Source organism: Oncorhynchus nerka, linkage group LG4 (genome assembly GCF_034236695.1).
Source record: "Oncorhynchus nerka isolate Pitt River linkage group LG4, Oner_Uvic_2.0, whole genome shotgun sequence".
Taxonomy (NCBI): Eukaryota; Metazoa; Chordata; class Actinopteri; order Salmoniformes; family Salmonidae; genus Oncorhynchus; species Oncorhynchus nerka.
In genome coordinates, this window is record NC_088399.1 from 74,440,333 (window position 1) to 74,457,579 (window position 17,247).

The 17,247-nt window shown below is 43.3% G+C and overlaps 1 protein-coding gene across 1 annotated transcript; it reads left to right on the forward strand.

The window, feature by feature from the left end:
- Positions 1-3,481: 3,481 nt before the first annotated feature.
- On the forward strand, positions 3,482-16,741 carry LOC115121509 (scinderin-like). Its single transcript, XM_029650608.2, has 16 exons — positions 3,482-3,796; positions 6,478-6,632; positions 7,282-7,443; positions 8,073-8,222; positions 8,443-8,535; positions 8,612-8,744; positions 8,870-8,958; positions 12,241-12,456; positions 12,711-12,832; positions 12,941-13,031; positions 14,266-14,436; positions 14,687-14,864; positions 15,403-15,524; positions 15,698-15,775; positions 15,870-15,930; positions 16,169-16,741. Exons 1-16 carry the CDS (start codon positions 3,604-3,606, stop codon positions 16,336-16,338), a joined length of 2,184 nt encoding a protein of 727 aa, XP_029506468.1. The 5' UTR covers positions 3,482-3,603; the 3' UTR covers positions 16,339-16,741.
- Positions 16,742-17,247: the final 506 nt, after the last annotated feature.

Here is a 17,247-nt window from a genome sequence, read left to right on the forward strand (position 1 = left end):
TGAAAAATTGCCTTAATGAAATTGACTACACTGCTGTCTAGAGGCAGACAGATTGAAATATTGCCTGCGCTTGTGCTATGACAGTTTGCTACGGGAGTCAGTTAATACATTGATACTGTAGGCTATTACATCATACAGTTAATGCTACATCATAGCTCGTTATGTAGTGTTATCAGTGCTTGACTTGGCCTGAAATAGGTTCCGGTACTCATTTTGGGTGTCGGTATTGTTTTTATTTAGGTGTAGGAGCTCCACAATACTTTTGAGCTAATATTCTATAAGATGAACAGGAATTTATCTGGTATTTATGACATCATAGCTGTTCTTTACGAAATAATGAATTAAACCCCTCAAAGATTCAATTCCCAGCAGGTGGTACCTTTTAACTTTGAAACAGTGTCAACTAGAAGTTGTTGAATTGAATTCCAGTAAACGTTTGATTTAATTATGAGCCATGTAATAAACTTGTAATAGATGACACATGACAGAACTTGTTTGCTTAACTGCATGCAATCACTTACTGGTGGAGAGGTCACAGCCTGTCTTTGAATCTAATACACACACACACTTTTACTGCACTCATTTCAGAGTACCACTGCCTGTAAACTTCCCCTAAATGCCCTTTCTTACCATAAAATATTTTGCCTACCTCACCATTGTATAGAAAATACTATGAGAAAATAACACAGCCAATGTAAAGCTGAACATAGTCACTTTAAGTGACGATGAAGTGTGGGTGTATATTGCAGATAAAGTAACAAGGGAATTGACACCCATTGCTTGTACTTTAATATCAGATCCACACCAAAAACAGGATATCACATGACACTGTGTTTTGATATGTTTACAGTGCTAAGCAACATCACTGTTTTGCTCCATTTCATTTCTGACATAGATCACCTATTTTCCCTGTCTATCTGTCATATGCCCATAGACTTTATTATTTTCAGCATTATATTGAAAAATGACCCAAATCAAAAAAATTATATAAAAAAAATGAATGTATGGAAATTGTTATTGAACTCAAAATAGCACTCATATTTCAGAACAAGTGGTAAAGCTTCATTTGACTCCAGTTTTTGCTTCGTAGCACCTACGTATGAAATATTATGGAGTCCTGGGTAAGTCCAAAAATGTCATAAATAGGCCAACTTTGATTATTTCTCAATTATGTTTTTTGATAAAAATGTCAAATATATGTCAACAATACTTCCTCCAAAGGACCATTCTATTTATTAAATGTTGTGAAAGTCCCGAATCATGGTCTTATTTTGTCCTGGTTTCGTGAGGAATCACCATTGTAAATCTTCCATCACTGGTCTGGTTCCTCCTCTTCCATTGCTCACATTAACTGACACTAAGTGGAAACTGGTCACTGGCGTCACCAACTTTAAAATAACCTTATTTTTGAGGGGGTTAAAACTCTACAGTACTCAAAACAGATTAGTTGCACAACATTAGCAGATTGGTCTTGTAAAAAAAACACTTATGTAATAGTTAGTAGTAAGTAGTTGTACTACAGACTGTCATTGCATTTCAAGACTTTTCCAAAAATTTGGCCCCAAGCTGTGCAATGTGTTGGAATTGAGCAGGTACGGCTGGTAAATCTACAAGTTTTGAATACCATCGCAAAAAAATTGAACTAGGGCTCTCCCCTAAACCATAACCTTTAGAGACCAGTCTAATTCGAAACAAGAAATAGGGAACTTGAAAGGGAACCATTCTGTAATGTCTGGTTTATATTTAGTTTCTTGGTCAAATGGTAATATTTCTTTAAACCAGAGTAGAGATCAGTTCTGAACTGATGCAATTATGGGGATTTTTTTCCGGTTCTTTGTGTTTATAAGTGCAGAGACAAATAACCACACACTGATATCATGGTCCAAACACACCAAAACAATCATGAAGAGGGCACGACAAAACCTTTTCCATCGGGGGAGACTGAAATGATTTGGAATGGATCCCCAGATACTAAAAAAGTTCTACAGCTGCACCATCGAGAGCATCCTGACCGGTTGCATCCCCGCCGGGTATGGTAACTGCTCGGCATCCGACCGTAAGGCGCTACAGAGGGTAATGTGTATGGCCCAATATATCACTAGGGCCAAGCTTCCTGCTATCCAGGATCTATATAGTAGGCGGCATCCGAGGAAGTCCCCAAAAATGGTCAAAGACTCCAGTCACCCACGTCATAGACTGTTCTCTCTGCTACCCTGCGGCAAGCGGTACCGAAGCGCTAAGTCTAGGTCCAAAAGGCTTCTTAACAGCTTCTACCTCCAACTTCTGAACAATGAATCAAATGACCACCTGGACTATTTACCTTGACCCCCCCCCCCCCCCCATTGTTTTTACACTGCTGCAACTCTCTGTTATTTATCTATGCATTGTCACTTTACCCCTACTTACAAGTGTCAATCAATCAAATGTATTTTAAAGCCCTTTTTACGGCAGCTGATGTCACAAAGTGCTGTACCGGTACCCAGCCTAAAACCCCAAACAGCAAGCAATGCAGATGCAGAAGCACGGTGGCTAGGAAAAACTCCCTAGAAAGGCCAGAAACTAGGAAGCAACCTAGAGAGGAACCGGGCTCTGAGAGGTGGTCAGTCCTCTTCTGGCTGTGCCGGCTGGAGATTATAACAGAACATGGCCAAGAAGTTAAAACGTTCATAGATGACCAGCAGGGTCAGATAATAATAATCAAATTGGTTGTAGAGGGTGCAACAGGTCAGCAACTCAGGAGGAAATGTCAGTTTGCTTTCATAGTCGATCATTCAGAGTTAGATACAGCAGGTGCGGTAGAGAGAGAGTCTAAAACAGCAGGTCCGGGACAAGGTAGCATTACCTCGACTAACCTGAACCCCCGCACATTGACTCTGTACCGGTACCCCCTGTATATATGGCCTCGTTATTTTTACGTCATTTTATTGTGTTACTTTTTATGAAATGTTTTACTTATTTATTTAGTAAATATTTACGTACCTCTATTTTTTAAACTGCATTGTTGGTTAAGGGTTTGTAAGTAAGCATTTCGAGGTAAGGTCTACACATGTTGTATTCGGCGCATGTGATAAATATAATTTGATTTGATCTGCTGAGCTCTGTGGAAACTACAAGATAAACATCTCTGTTGACCTGATCTGAATGCAAGTTATTTGAAGCCTAATATTATGATGTAATAAAGTTATTATAGCAGAACCTTTACTCTGAGCGCTTTTCCAAGGGCATATTGGAAATATTGAGCGTGGATAGAGACAGTAATATGCAGGTGTAATGATGTGTGTGTGTGTGTGTGTGTGTGTGTGTGTGTGTGTGTGTGTGTGTGTGTGTGTGTGTGTGTGTGTGTGTGTGTGTGTGTGTGTGCGCGCGAAATGTGTGTGTGCGCACAAATTATGTGTGTACTTTGGCCGCTTCTAAGACACACCCACCTCCTCTCAACCTCAGCCTTAGAGCCCTGCACACTGCTGCTATTGACTCACTCCTCCCCTGGACCAGACAGAGAACAGAGCAGCAGTCTGTGCCTCGCTCTCACCTCATACTCTTCTCACCACACCAGGGATCCACATCCAGCCGTCGCCCGTCTGCCACCAGACAACCAGAGGAACCATGGTGCTCTACCACAGGGAGTTTGACAAGGCAGGCAGGGCAGCCGGTCTCCAGATATGGAGGATAGAGAAGATTGAGCTGGTCCCTGTGCCTGAGAACCTGCACGGGAGCTTCTATGTTGGGGACGCGTACGTGGTCCTCCACACCGTCAAACAGCGGGATAGCTGCTTCTACGACCTGCACTTCTGGCTGGGTGAGTCGGAGTGAATGAGCGAGTGTGTTTCCTCAGGCTCTTCCACAACATGGATGAATTGTTTACTGACGGAGGGTTATGGATCCTTGGAGATCAACGTGAATACATGTGGGGAGAGCGTCATAGACGTTCACGTTTTATATCTACAGGCTGGAATCCATGGCATAATATTCTCAGAACCTTCTCATTAACATTAATAAATACATTGGCAATAGCTAAAATAACTTAGCATCAAAGGACATAATATGAACAGTGTTATAACACATTCCCTTCATCATAGGATCATATCTGAGTAGATGTATTCATATAAGAGAAGAACAGGCTGTACATTACAAGACAGAACAAGATAGATGGTTTGGCTTGACACCACAAATGCAGATATGAGATGCTGATAATGTTGAGAAAGATAGTTGAGTCGTAACCGGCCGCGACCGGGAGGTCCGTGGGGCGACGCACAATTGGCCTAGCGTCGCCCGGGTTAGAGAGGGTTTGGCCGGTAGGGAAATCCTTGTCTCATCGCGCACCAGCGACTCCTGTGGCGGGCCGGGCGCAGTGTGCGCCAACCAAGGTTGCCAGGTGCACGGTGTTTCCTCCGACACATTGGTGCGGCTGGCTTCCGGGTTGGATGGCGCTGTGTTAAGAAGCAGTGCGGCTTGGTTGGGTCGTGTATCAGAGGAAACATGACTTTCAACCGTCTCTCCCGAGCCCGTACGGGAGTTGTAGCGATGAGACAAGAAAGTAGCTACTAAACATTTGGATACCACGAAATTGGGGAGAAAAAGGGGTAAAAAAAAAAATTAAAATAAAAAAAAACACACAAAAAAGATAGTTGAGAAATGGATTAAATAATCACTATTATTTGGCATTGCTGGCCTGCACCTCCCCTGAAAGACCCCATGTCAACCTAACAGTAGAATGCCTCTGCTCGTTGTGGATGATCGTGTGTGAGCAGGGATGGAACAGAAGGATTTGGGGCACTGGACAGCCAGTCTTACGTATAGGCCTCAAGGCCTTTGTCAGAGCCCAGGTCTAAATGCCATGCGATGTTTGAAAAGACAAAATGTCAATAGCCGGGTAGCTAGTTGGGCACATTTTGTACTAGCCCTGTCTGAAAAGTACTGGCAATGAGTTAATGGGCTAGCTTCATTTCCATCCCTGTGTGTGAGTGACGTTTCGTAACGTTTCACAACTGTGAGGTCTCGAGGTGCTGTTGTCTTAGTGTACAGAGAAGTAAAGCAGAAGCAAGTCAGCCGATCTTGTCATCAGCTGAGCTGAATACATTTTTTTTGTTGCCTGAAGTAAAAAATGAAAGTGACTATCTGGGTGGGGTGATTGACGATCATGAATCTTCCTGGATAAGATACGGTCATTCTCAGCAGTGGTCGTAAACTATATCAGTCCTCGTTCCACACCTAATCTGGGAAAACGATCACGCCTTTTCATTAACCTTTGAGTAACTTCTCTGTTCAGCTGCCTCAGAGTACACCCATTGTACCTGAAAGTACTGTTAGTTTTGTGGTGGGACGACTGAACCATGCAAGTCAAGGCTACTGATCTGTAACTCCAGCTTCCTTCCTTGACACATAATCATATATTTTTATGTATCTCTCTCTCCCACACCCTCTCTCTCTCTCTCCCACCTTCTCTCTCTTCCACCCTTCCTCTTTCCTCTCCTCCTTCATCCCCCCCCCCATCATTAATCATTAACCACTAAACACGCTAATGGACCCCCAAAGGATTTCTTTCACACTATGCTTTCTTCCCTCAGTTCCTTCATTCAGTCACTCACTAAATTAGAATGGCAACATGTCATAGACTGCTAGCTAATGTCTAACTATGTTAGTCACACCAAAATAGTAGGTATGACTTGGACTGTATACCTACCTCATCAGGCCTACAAGGTACCACTGACAGGGTTACAGCTCCTCAAATCAAATCCAATTGCATTGGTCACATGCACATGGTTAGCAGATGTTATTGCTTGTGCCTTTATTTCCGACAGTGCAGCAATATCTAACACTGTATTCTCACAATTCCACAACAACTACCTAATAAAAACATATACATATAAATATATGGATGAGCAATGACAGAGCGGCATAGGAAAGATGCAATAGATGATATAAAATATAGTATAAACATATGAGATGACTAATGCAAGATATGTAAACATTATTGAAGTGGCATTATGAAAGTGACTAGTGATCCATTTATTCAAGTGGCCAATGATTTCAAGTCAACCCAGGCAGTCAACCCAGGCAGCAGCATCTCTGTGTTAGGGATGGCTGTTTAACAGTCTGAAGGCCTTGAGATAGGTGTTAAACCACTGTTGTGTTGTGCAGCAGCAACAGTTACCCAGAAATGTACAATGGCAACACGCAAGGCTGTTAGATTCTGTTTGAGAGTGAAAATATGAAAACCGCATCACCAGTGTGATTATTATTACCAAGCTATCTATCTGCAAGGGTGACAAAAAAGATGTGAACAAACAGGCCCACGCCACACAGTGTGAAAATAAAGCATACTATGAACATCACAGTGATAACATCAGCTAGGCAGTTTGACTCATAAGAATGAACATTGTGCTTAAGTTCCTTTGTCTAAACTTGATACTCTCTCATTTCATGCTAACATTTATCACATTGTATTTAAGTACTGTACCACTCATGTTCTCTCCTTAGGTAAGGAGTGCAGCCAGGACGAGAGCACGGCGGCGGCCATCTTTACTGTTCAGCTGGATGATTTCCTAGGAGGGAAGCCTGTCCAGTACCGAGAACTGCAGGGGTTCGAGTCCACCGCCTTCACACGCTACTTCAAGGGAGGCATCACATATAAAGTACAATATTGTCTTACTGATGCATTTTATTTCAGTTTATTTCACTAATATTCTATTTGTTCCTGTATCTGTCTTACTGCTATTTACTACTAGAAGATATGGTGTTATATTGAACCAAAAAGCACCCTTATTTTTAGCAGTGAACATTCATTCCATTTGCCACATTTCAGACCCTGGGCATCATACTCTGGAGGTGTGCTATTAAATAAACACTTGTTGTAATGTTTTGTTTGGTCCTGACCATGGGCAGCAACACTGACTCATGGGATGGTAAAGGAACCTGGTGTGCAGATGAAAAGGAAAAACAGTTATGCCTGATCCTCACATTGTTTGTTTTTCTTGGTTCTGAACCTTTCTTAATTTCCCTTAATATTGCCCAATCACTAGAAGGAACAACTTGACATTCTAACCTTGTTCAACCTCACAGGCTCATAGGCTCTGACGTTGCCTTTTATATGTTGTTTCAGGGATGTTTGTGTTGGGTACTATGTGACTGTGTATCTTGTTTTGTATGTGATGTATGCTATGTACATCTACATCTTGTATTGCTTTTAAACTGAGCAAGACACATTCCCTCTTGGGAGCAATGAAGTATTCAATTTTATCCTGATCTACTCCATTTTTTCTATTATATCCTGTTCTATTTTAGGCTGGAGGTGTGGCCTCTGGGTTTCATCACGTGGTCACCAACGACCTGTCAGCTCTGAGACTATTCCATATCAAAGGTCGCCGCGTCGTCAGGGCAACTGAGGTCACCCTCAACTGGTCCAGCTTCAACACAGGGGACTGCTTCATCGTGGACCTTGGAGCAGTAAGTTTTGATTGATTGATTAATTGATCTACTGATTGACTAATTGACTCATCGATGGATCGACAGATCAGTAGATTGTACTTTAGCCTCCCTCTATGTGAGAGTATACCATATAGATATAGAACATGTATCAATGATATAGTGTCTATGTTGGGAACACTGCCTCTGCCACTTGTATGGCACAGATGGTAGTGCACTCAGTCACCCTGTAACAACAGTTCATTTGTTTGACTGTCACCTTCCTGAGAAAACAGACACATTGTCCAGTCAAACTTCAAATTCTGTTGAAAGTCAAATATTAACTGTTCGGCTTGAGTTCTTCTTAAATATGTAGGCCTACGGTATGTTGACTTGAGGTGGGTTTATGTATCAGATCATTTGATATACAAGGTGTCCTAATGTTTACCAAACTAAATCCAAAAGCTGTACTGTTCTCTTATTTTAATATTGCCTGAAATCAGGATGTATTGCCACATAACAGTGACCCACTGGGTTTGAACCTGGGTCATCTGCTTGCCCCAGCATAGTGTTAGTTATCCCTCGAAGCTAAACGCCTGTATGCACCTGGAACTTTATAAAGTGATCAACAACCTTCTTTCAAATGAACCGTACCTGTTACCTGTCTATAGGTTATCTACCAGTGGTGCGGTTCAGAGTGCAACAAATTTGAGCGCCTGAAGGCAGCACAGGTGGCTGCCAGTATCCGGGACAATGAGAGGAATGGCCGAGCAAAGCTGGTTGTCGTGGAAGAGTGGAGCGAGCCGCCTGAGTTAACTGAGGTGACAGATGCTAATTCAATATGTATTTTTACAATATTGAACTTTCATTCCCTAGTCTAAAATTTGCACTCTTGAATGGACATTCATCTTGAATTACTGCAGGCACTTAACTGTATGACAGTTAAATAATCCAGTTCTGTACACTATCATCTCCATTAACACAAGTCAATATTATCTTGGTCTTTTTTGTCTTTGTGTTTTTACCGGTCAACTTTAACAGGTACTTGGCAACAAGCCAGATCTACCAGAAGGTGATGACAATGACGATATGGTGGCAGATATCTCCAACAGGAAGATGGCCAAACTCTACATGGTACGGTACATAGTCTATACACACTCTAACACACACTCACACACACACACACTCATCTCGCTGTTGTTCCTTTCAGGTATCTGATGCGTCCGGAGAAATGCAGGTGACCCTGGTCTCAGAGGAGAACCCGTTCTCTCAGAGCCATCTGCTGTCTGACGAGTGCTTCATCCTGGACCACGAGAAGAGCAAGATGATCTTTGTCTGGAAAGGTACTTATTTAAACTGCTACACATGCTTATCTTGGCCATCTAAATTCATCCCCTCATCCTTTAGTACCTCCCATCTTTTTTTGTACCTCTTCTTCTGCATGAATCTTCCATCATCCCCCATAAAGGCCGTAACGCCAACCCCAGCGAGAGGAAGACTGCCATGAAGACTGCTGAGGGCTTCATCAAGCAGATGGGCTACCCAGCTAACACACAGGTTCATGCTCATTATCATCCATATAGCGTCAGTCATAATTGCTTTGGTTGGATCTTTTGATTGGATCAACTCGTGACTCAAATATCAGTCTATGTCAGTTCATGACCTGCTAAACTGATCAAATCAAACTTCATTTGTCACATGCACCGAATTCAACAAGTCTAGACCTTACTGTGAAATGCTTACATACAAGCCCTTAACCAACAGTGCAGTTCAAGAAGAGTTAAGAAAATATTTACCAAATTAACTCAAGTAAATAATAATTTGTACATGTAGGTAGAGGTGAATTGGCTATGCATAGATAATAAACAGCGAGTAGCAGCAGTGTACAAAACAAATGGGGGTGGGGCAGTTCTCTGACCACACTGCCAGTTCTCTGACCTCCTCCCTATAGGCTGTCTCATTGTTATCGGTGAACAGGCCTACCGTTGTTGTGTCAACAGCAAACTTAATGATGATGTTGGAGTCGTGTTTGGCCACGCAGTCGTGGGTGACCAGGGAGTACAGGAAAGGACTAAGTACACACCCCTGAGGGGCCCCAGTGTTGAGGACCAGCATGGCAGACGTGTTGTTGTCTACCCTAACTACCTGGGGGCGGCCCGTCAGGAAGTCCAAGATCCAGTTGCAGAGGGAGGTGTTTAGTCCCTGGGTTCTTAGCTTAGTGATGAGCTTCGTGGGCACTATGGTGTTGAACGCTGAGCTGTAGTAAGGTGTTCCTTTTGTCCAGGTGGGAAAGGGCAATGTGGAGTGCGATTGAGATTGCGTCATCTGTGGATCTGTTGGGGCGGTATGCGAATTGGAATGGGTCTAGGGTATCCAGGAGGATGCTGTTGATGTGAGCCATGACCAGCCTTTCAAAGCACTTCATGGCTACCGACGTGAGTGCCAAGGGGCGGTAATCATTTAGGCAGGTTACCGTCGCTTCCTTGGGCACAGGAACTATGTTGGTCTACTTGAAACATGTAGGTATTACAGACTCAGAGGTTACAGAGGTTGAAAATGTCAGTGAAGACACTTGCCAGTTGGTCCGCGCATGCTTTGAGTACACGTCCTGGTAATCCATCTGACCCTGCGGCTTTGTGAATGTTGACCTGTTTAAAGGTCTTGCTCACATCGGCTACCGAGAGCGTTATCACATAGACATCCAGAACAGCTGGTGCTCTCGGTCATGCTTCAGTGTTGCTTGCCTCGAAGCGAGCATAAAAGCATTTAGCTCGCCTGGTAGGCTTGCGTCACTGGGCAGCTCACGTCTGTGTTTCCCTTTGCAGTCCATAATTGTTTTCAAGCTCTGCCACATCCGATGAGAGTCAAAGCCGGTGTAGTAGGATTCAATCTTAATCATGTATTGACGCTTTGCTTGTTTGATGGTTCGTCTGAGGGCATAGTGGGATTAGTGTCACGCTACTTGAAAGCGCCAGCTTTAGCCTTTAGCTCGATGCGGATGTTGCCTGTAATCCATGGCTTCTTGTTGGAATATGTACGTACAGTCACTGTGGGGATGACGTCGTCAATGCACTTATTGATGAAGCCGATGACTGAGGTGGTGTACTCCTCAATGCCATTGGATGAATCCCGGAACATATTCCAGTCTGGGCTAGCAAAACAATCTTGTAGCGTAGCATCCGCGTCATCTGATCACTTCCGTATAGAGCGAGTCACTGGTACTTCCTGCTATAGTTTTTGCTTGTAAGCAGGAATCAGGAGGATAGAATTATGGTCAGATTTGCCAAATGGAGGGCGGGGTAGAGCTTTGTATGCATCTCTGTGTGTGGAGTAAAGGTGGTCCAGAGTTTTTCCCCCTCTGGTTACACATGTGACATGCTGGTAAATATTTAGTAAAACTGATTTGTTTTCCTGCATTAAAGTTCCTGGTCACTAGGAGCGTCGCTTCTGGGTGATTATTTTCTTGTTTGCTTGTGGCCTTATGGAGTTGTTTGAGTGCGGTGTTAGTGCCAGCTTCTTCTGTGGTGGCAAATAGACAGCTGCAAATAATATAGATGAGAATTATTTTGGTGGATAGTGTGGTCTACAGTTTAAGGTACTCTACCTCAAGCAAGCAATACCTCGAGACTTATTTAATATTAGACATTGTGCACCAGCTGTTATTGACAAAAAGACACACACCCCCACCCCTCGTCTTACCAAACCTAGCTTCTCTGTTCAGCAGGTGTATGGAAAATCCCGCCAGCTCCATATTATCCGTGTTGACATTCAGGCACGACTCGGTGAAACATAAGATATTACAGTTCTTAATGTCCCGTTGGTAGGGTAATCGTAATCGTAGGTAATCAATTTTATTTTCCAATGATTGTATCAGGATAAGGTAAGACCCAGATGCAGACCGTGTCAAAGTAACAATGTTGATTACAGCAACAGGGGCAAAGGTACAGGATGGCAGGCAGGCTCAGGGTCAGGTCATGGAGAGGTCGGTAATCCAGAGACGGGCAAAGGTACAGGATGGTAGGCAGGCTCAGGGTCAGGCTCAGGCAGGCTCAGGCTCAGGCTCAGGCTCAGGTCAGGTCAGGTCAGAGGTCGGTAATCCAGAGACGGGCAAAGGTACAGGATGGCAGGCTCAGGCTCAGGCTCAGGCTCAGGCTCAGGCAGAGTGGTCAGGCGGGTGGGCTCAGGGTCAGAACAGACAACGGTCAAAAACAGGAGGATGAGAAAAGACAGACTGGGGAAAAGCAGGAGCTGATACAAAACCGTTGGTTGACTTGACAAACAAGACGAACTGGCAACAGACAAACAGAGAACACCAGAATAAATACACAGGAGATAATGGGGAAGGTGGCAACACCTGGAGTGGGGTGGGACAATCACAAAGACAGGTGAAACAGATTAGGGTGTGACAGATTGCATGTTAGCAAGTAGAATGGATGGCAGTGAGAGTTTACTCGCTCGCTTACCGATTCTCAGAAGGCAGCCAGATCTGCGACCTCTTTTCTTTACGCAAATGATGGGGATCTGGGCCTGTTCCCGGGAGAGCAGTATATCCTTCTCGTCAGACTCGTTAAAGAAAAAAGATTCTACTAGTTCGTGGTGAGTAATCGCTGTTCTGATGTCCAGAAGTTATTTTCGGTCATAAGAGACGGTGGCAGCAACATTATGTACAAAATAAGTTTAAAAAATAAGTTACAAACAAGGCAAAAAATTACAAAATCGCACAATTGGTTAGGAACATGTAAAACGGCAGCCATCCTCTTCGGCGCCGTCTTCATCAGGACTGAAGAAGAGTTGATCCCCCAACCCTGACATTCATAGAAACAACTCCTCTATCTCCAGATCCAGGTACTTCCAGAGGGTGGGGAGACTCCCATCTTCAGGCATTTCTTCCAGGGCTGGAAGGATAAAAACCAGAGCGAAGGGTTTGGGAAGGTCTTTGTGACCGAGAGGATCGCAAAGATACGTCAGGTGGAGTTCGATGCCTCCAAACTCCATGAGTCCCAGGGCATGGCAGCCCATTATAACATGGTGGATGACGGCACAGGAGACACTCAGGTACAGAACCATGTGTTACTGCCACAAGACTGTTAGCCCGCTGAGCTAAGGTCTAAGCAATAGATCAGGGAGCTAACACAGGCCTTCAGGTATCGGGCAAGGTTCCTCATTACGCAAGCATTACGAGCAGTGAATAAGGAAATGTGCTCATCTAAAAATGAGTCAGGTGTTTTATTCAACTGACAATTCCAATCACATGGATTGTAAACAAATGATAGTAGAATAGCAAGCCAGATGCATGTTTCATGTTCCAGATCTTCAGAGTGGAGAGCAGTGGTCGAGTCCCAGTTGACCCAAAGACGTATGGTCAGTTCTATGGAGGAGACTGTTACATCATCCTCTATACATATAAGAGAGGACAGATCATCTACACCTGGTGAGTCTGGTAGACCTGTACTTATATATTCAATTAGATTGGTTGGTTGATTGGTTGGATGGATTGATTGATGAATTCATTGATTGATCCCTATACTTCCTGTGGCAGGCAGGGGGCTAGCAGCACTCTAGATGAGCTCACAGCTTCTGCCTTCCTAACTGTGGAGCTCGATCGCTCTCTGGGTGGGAATGCAGTTCAGGTAAGTCTAACCTAAATTAAGTTGAGGATCTCTTATTGTCCAATGTCCACAGATGTCCAGTGGATGTGCTTTATCCCAACCCCTCCGAAAGACACACACACTACTGCTCAGTGGAAATGTGTAAAAGCTGTAGAACGTTTTAAACCTTTTTTTTTGATCACAGTTGTAAAGTGTGATACTTGAGGTTTTTCTCTCCAGCCCATAGTTCCCTAATTTGATTGTTTCATCAGGGTTTACTCCATGCCTACAGGGCATGATGAAATCATTTCTCTGGTTGTGAAGTTGGTATCTCATTATCTCATTCAATGTTTTATGCTAAACTGTTAGCTCAGGGTGCCGCTGGGAGATTCTCAATTGGTTTTACTAACTCCTCCATCCTCTCCTCATCTCTTTTTTTTTAAAAGGTCAAAGGTAATCAAGGAGAGGAAACGTGGAAACAAATGCGCTTGTATGAAATGAGAATCTCCTTCTCCACTCGTGCCTCATCAGGCAAATCGAGAGCTTGGGACTAAAAGGTTCAATGTGGAAAAAGATGATTCTAAGATAATTAAAGTTCTGATCCCTCAATGGTTTGAATGGTGTCCGCGATGTTTATCTTGTATTCTTTTGAAATGAACAACATGATTTGGGGTATTTAGAGTACTATATAGGTAGAGAACATTGAACAGAACAAGGCTATGTCAATAACAACATTTAGACAAAAATGCAGATACAATCTTCTAGTCCCAAACTCTCAAAATGCGTTTCCAGTGGTGGAATACCCAAATAAATGTGTAAAGTGATGACAACAAATGGAGCTAGTTGTGGCAGACAGTTTATAGATAAGTAGAGAATCGTTTTTAAATGTGTACATGTTTTTCTCCTTCGAAAAAAACATCTGATTCAAAGTGGGTGTGGCGGATTATAAAACCCTTCTGCGCTACCTGCCGCGAGGACACTCTTGTGCATCCGCTGCCGAAGGAGGCCATCGAAGAGGGAGCAGACTCCTTTGTTCGCCTACTAACGAATTGACACTTTCCTTGACCACTCTGCAACTTATCGGTTTCTGGGTCACAGAGGATAGATAACCGTATTTTGCCCAAATGAGAATCTTCCACTGTGTTTTCCGTGTTATAGTGTCCCCTAGTGGTTGTCTACAGCTAGTTTTCTACCTGGCCCTCCAGCTATGGCTTTGCTATCCATGAGCTCCTGTACCAAATTTGATATACGTTAATACTCTCTTTTGGTTTCCTAGGTGAGAGTATCCCAAGGAAAAGAGCCTGCCCATCTCCTGAGTCTGTTCAAAGCCAAACCCCTCATCGTGTATAAGAGTGGTACCTCACGCATCGGAGGCCAGGCACCTGCGGCCCCCACACGCTTGTTTCAGGTCCGACGTAACCTGGGCACCATCACACGCATCGCAGAGGTAAGGATATTCTCTCACACAGACACACACCTATGGTTGTTTGATTGGCAGAGATGCAAGGTAAACACACATTAAAGCAGTTTTCACACTATATTGTGAATAGGCACTGATTATTGCTAAATTTGAGTTTTTTTGCATTGGAATTTTCGATGCTCATTTGTCATTTCCTATCATCTAGCCTGGAGGTCAGCATTTGCTCACCACTAGATCCCAGTTGCATTGTCTGTTGTGTGTGTGTGTGTTGTGGCAGGTGGATGCGGACGCTGGCAGCCTGAACTCTAACGACGCATACCTGCTGAAGCTGCCCTCGGGGGGGAGCTACCTGTGGGTGGGTAAGGGCGCCAGCGAGGACGAAGAGCGGGGGGCCCAGTACCTGAGTCAGGTGCTGAAGTGTCAGACGCAACGCATCGTAGAGGGACAAGAACCAGGTGAGAATATCATACAGATTCCTTGGCCTGGGCTCATGTTCATAAAACATCTCAGGGGAGGAGTGCTAATGTAGTATTAGTTTTCCTTTTTAGTTCATAATGAATAAGAATATATGGACGGGTTCTTGATATTAGATCAGAAGTTCTACTCCGAGAAGCTTTATGAGGGGCGGCAGGTAGCCTAGTGGTTAGAGCGTTGGACTAGTAACTGGAAGGTTGCTCGATCGAATCCCCGAGCTGACAAGTTAAATATCTGTTGTTCTCCGCCTGAACAAGGCCTTTAACTCACTGTTCCTAGGCCGTCATTGAAAATAAGATTTTTTGTCTTAGCTGACTTGCCTAGTCAAATAAAGGTAAAATAAAATAAAAATGAGATGTGATGTGATGTGATGTAGTACTCAGGAAAGTCACCAGGGGGAACACTGACACAAGGAAAGTCTTCAGACAGATTGACAAGTTTTAGGTTTTTAGTCCTAAAATGTATATCAGAAGTTGAAGATGCAAAGAAACCCAAGCAGATTTGTTTTGTTTGGTGTAGCGGACCTCTGGGCAGCGTTAGGGGGAAAGAAGGACTACCAGACATCAGAGAGACTGGCGAGTAAGAGCTTCACTCAACAACCTCGCCTGTTCGCCTGCTCCAACAAGACTGGCAGGTTCATCGTGAGTACCACACACTCTCACTCACTCTCACTCACTCACTCACTCACTCACTCACTCACTCACTCACTCACTCACTCACTCACTCACTCACACACTCACACTCACACACTCACACACTCACACACTCACACACACACACACACAAATAGATATATGACAAATACTGCTTTCAGATTGAGGAGGTTCCAGGAGAGTTCAGTCAGGAGGATCTAGCAGAGGATGACGTGATGCTGTTGGACGTCTGGGATCAGGTATGGAGCTTGTTACATATCCTCAAATGACCATTTTCAGCCATTTCTAACTCTATGGAGGTTGAACTACATTGATGTTATTTTTTTGCGATAGGTGTTTATCTGGATTGGCAAAGATGCCAATGAAGTTGAGAGAACTGAATCTGTAAAATCAGGTGAGTTTTGGTCTTTGCGTTGTGTGTGTATATAGGGTCATTTATTTTTCGTAATACGTCTAATATATAGTTTACTATAATACATATATGTATAATATATATGTGTGTGTGTGTGTATATATATATATATACACACATATATATATACAGTATATACCTTTAATATATAAGAAGTGTGAACACCCTCTTTTCTATGGTTTATCCCATTGATAACATCTATGTGCTCCCTTCCTTACAGCCAAGACATACATCGAGACGGATCCGGGCGGTCGGGATAAGAGGACCTCCATAGTGGTGGTGAAGCAGGGTCATGAGCCCCCCACCTTCACAGGGTGGTTCCTGGGGTGGGATGTGGCACGCTGGGACTCAGACACCATGGCCAGGACCATGAAGACACTGCATATTTAGCATCAATGAATCCTAAAAGTTATAACACCGTAATAACACTGTTTAGACAGTTCTAATAGTTATAACATTCACTCTGTATTCAGTAGAGGGTTTACAAATACCAGTGTGAAAGGAGGGTTAGCTTGCCCTTCGGGGACTAGTGTTAACCACAGATGATGTGTACTGCTTGGACATCTGTGTTGTTTTTGTTCCAAAGACAAAAGACCAAAAAGTATATATGATATATAAGATATATGATGTTAATTTTAATGCGGATCTTTACATTTGGACTACGTCTGGAAATAAGTATTGCTATTTGCTCTATAAAAACAAAAATACCAATAAGACATTTGTAATTTGTGTGTTGGCGAGTATGGAAGATTGAATGCTTTTGTCATTAAAAACTCTGATAGAAAATGCATAACGCCTTCTGAGAGTTATTTGCATGAACTCACACCGAGAATGAGAATTTCATAGTTGTTTTGTCCTCGAGTCTAACCTAGCCTCGAAAGCCGCCTGATCTCGCGAGCTTACATGAATGGTTCGCAAATCAGTCTGGTAATTACCAGGCTAAAAGTCTAACCACGATGGACAATCAAATGAACTCAAGATGGGCTAATACATTATTAAAAATGTATTAGCTCCAGTGTCTTGTCTTCATCTCAAACCTTGGCCTCCTGTGTAGCCTGTAAAATTAACTTGTAATTCATATCCTACAATATTCGAGTACCTGAAAGTCATTTTGGTCACTTTAGAATATCAAAAGAAATACCTAGGCTTTCCAATGAGAGACATAACTATCACTAGTAAATTGAGCATGCGATTGAGCACAGACATCAATTCAACGTTAATTCCACGTTGGTTCAACGTAATTTCATTGAAGTGGAAACAACGTCGATTCAATCAATGTGTGCCCAGTGTGTTTGCACT

Coding starts and splice junctions, on each gene's coding strand:
- LOC115121509 (XM_029650608.2), top strand. CDS start 3,604: ATGGTGCTCTACCACAGGGAGTTTGACAAGGCAGGCAGGGCAGCCGGT. Junction 8,959..12,240: donor GCTACCCAGCTAACACACAG/GTTCATGCTCAT, acceptor CTCTATCTCCAG/ATCCAGGTACTTCCAGAGGG. Junction 15,525..15,697: donor ACAAGACTGGCAGGTTCATC/GTGAGTACCACA, acceptor TACTGCTTTCAG/ATTGAGGAGGTTCCAGGAGA.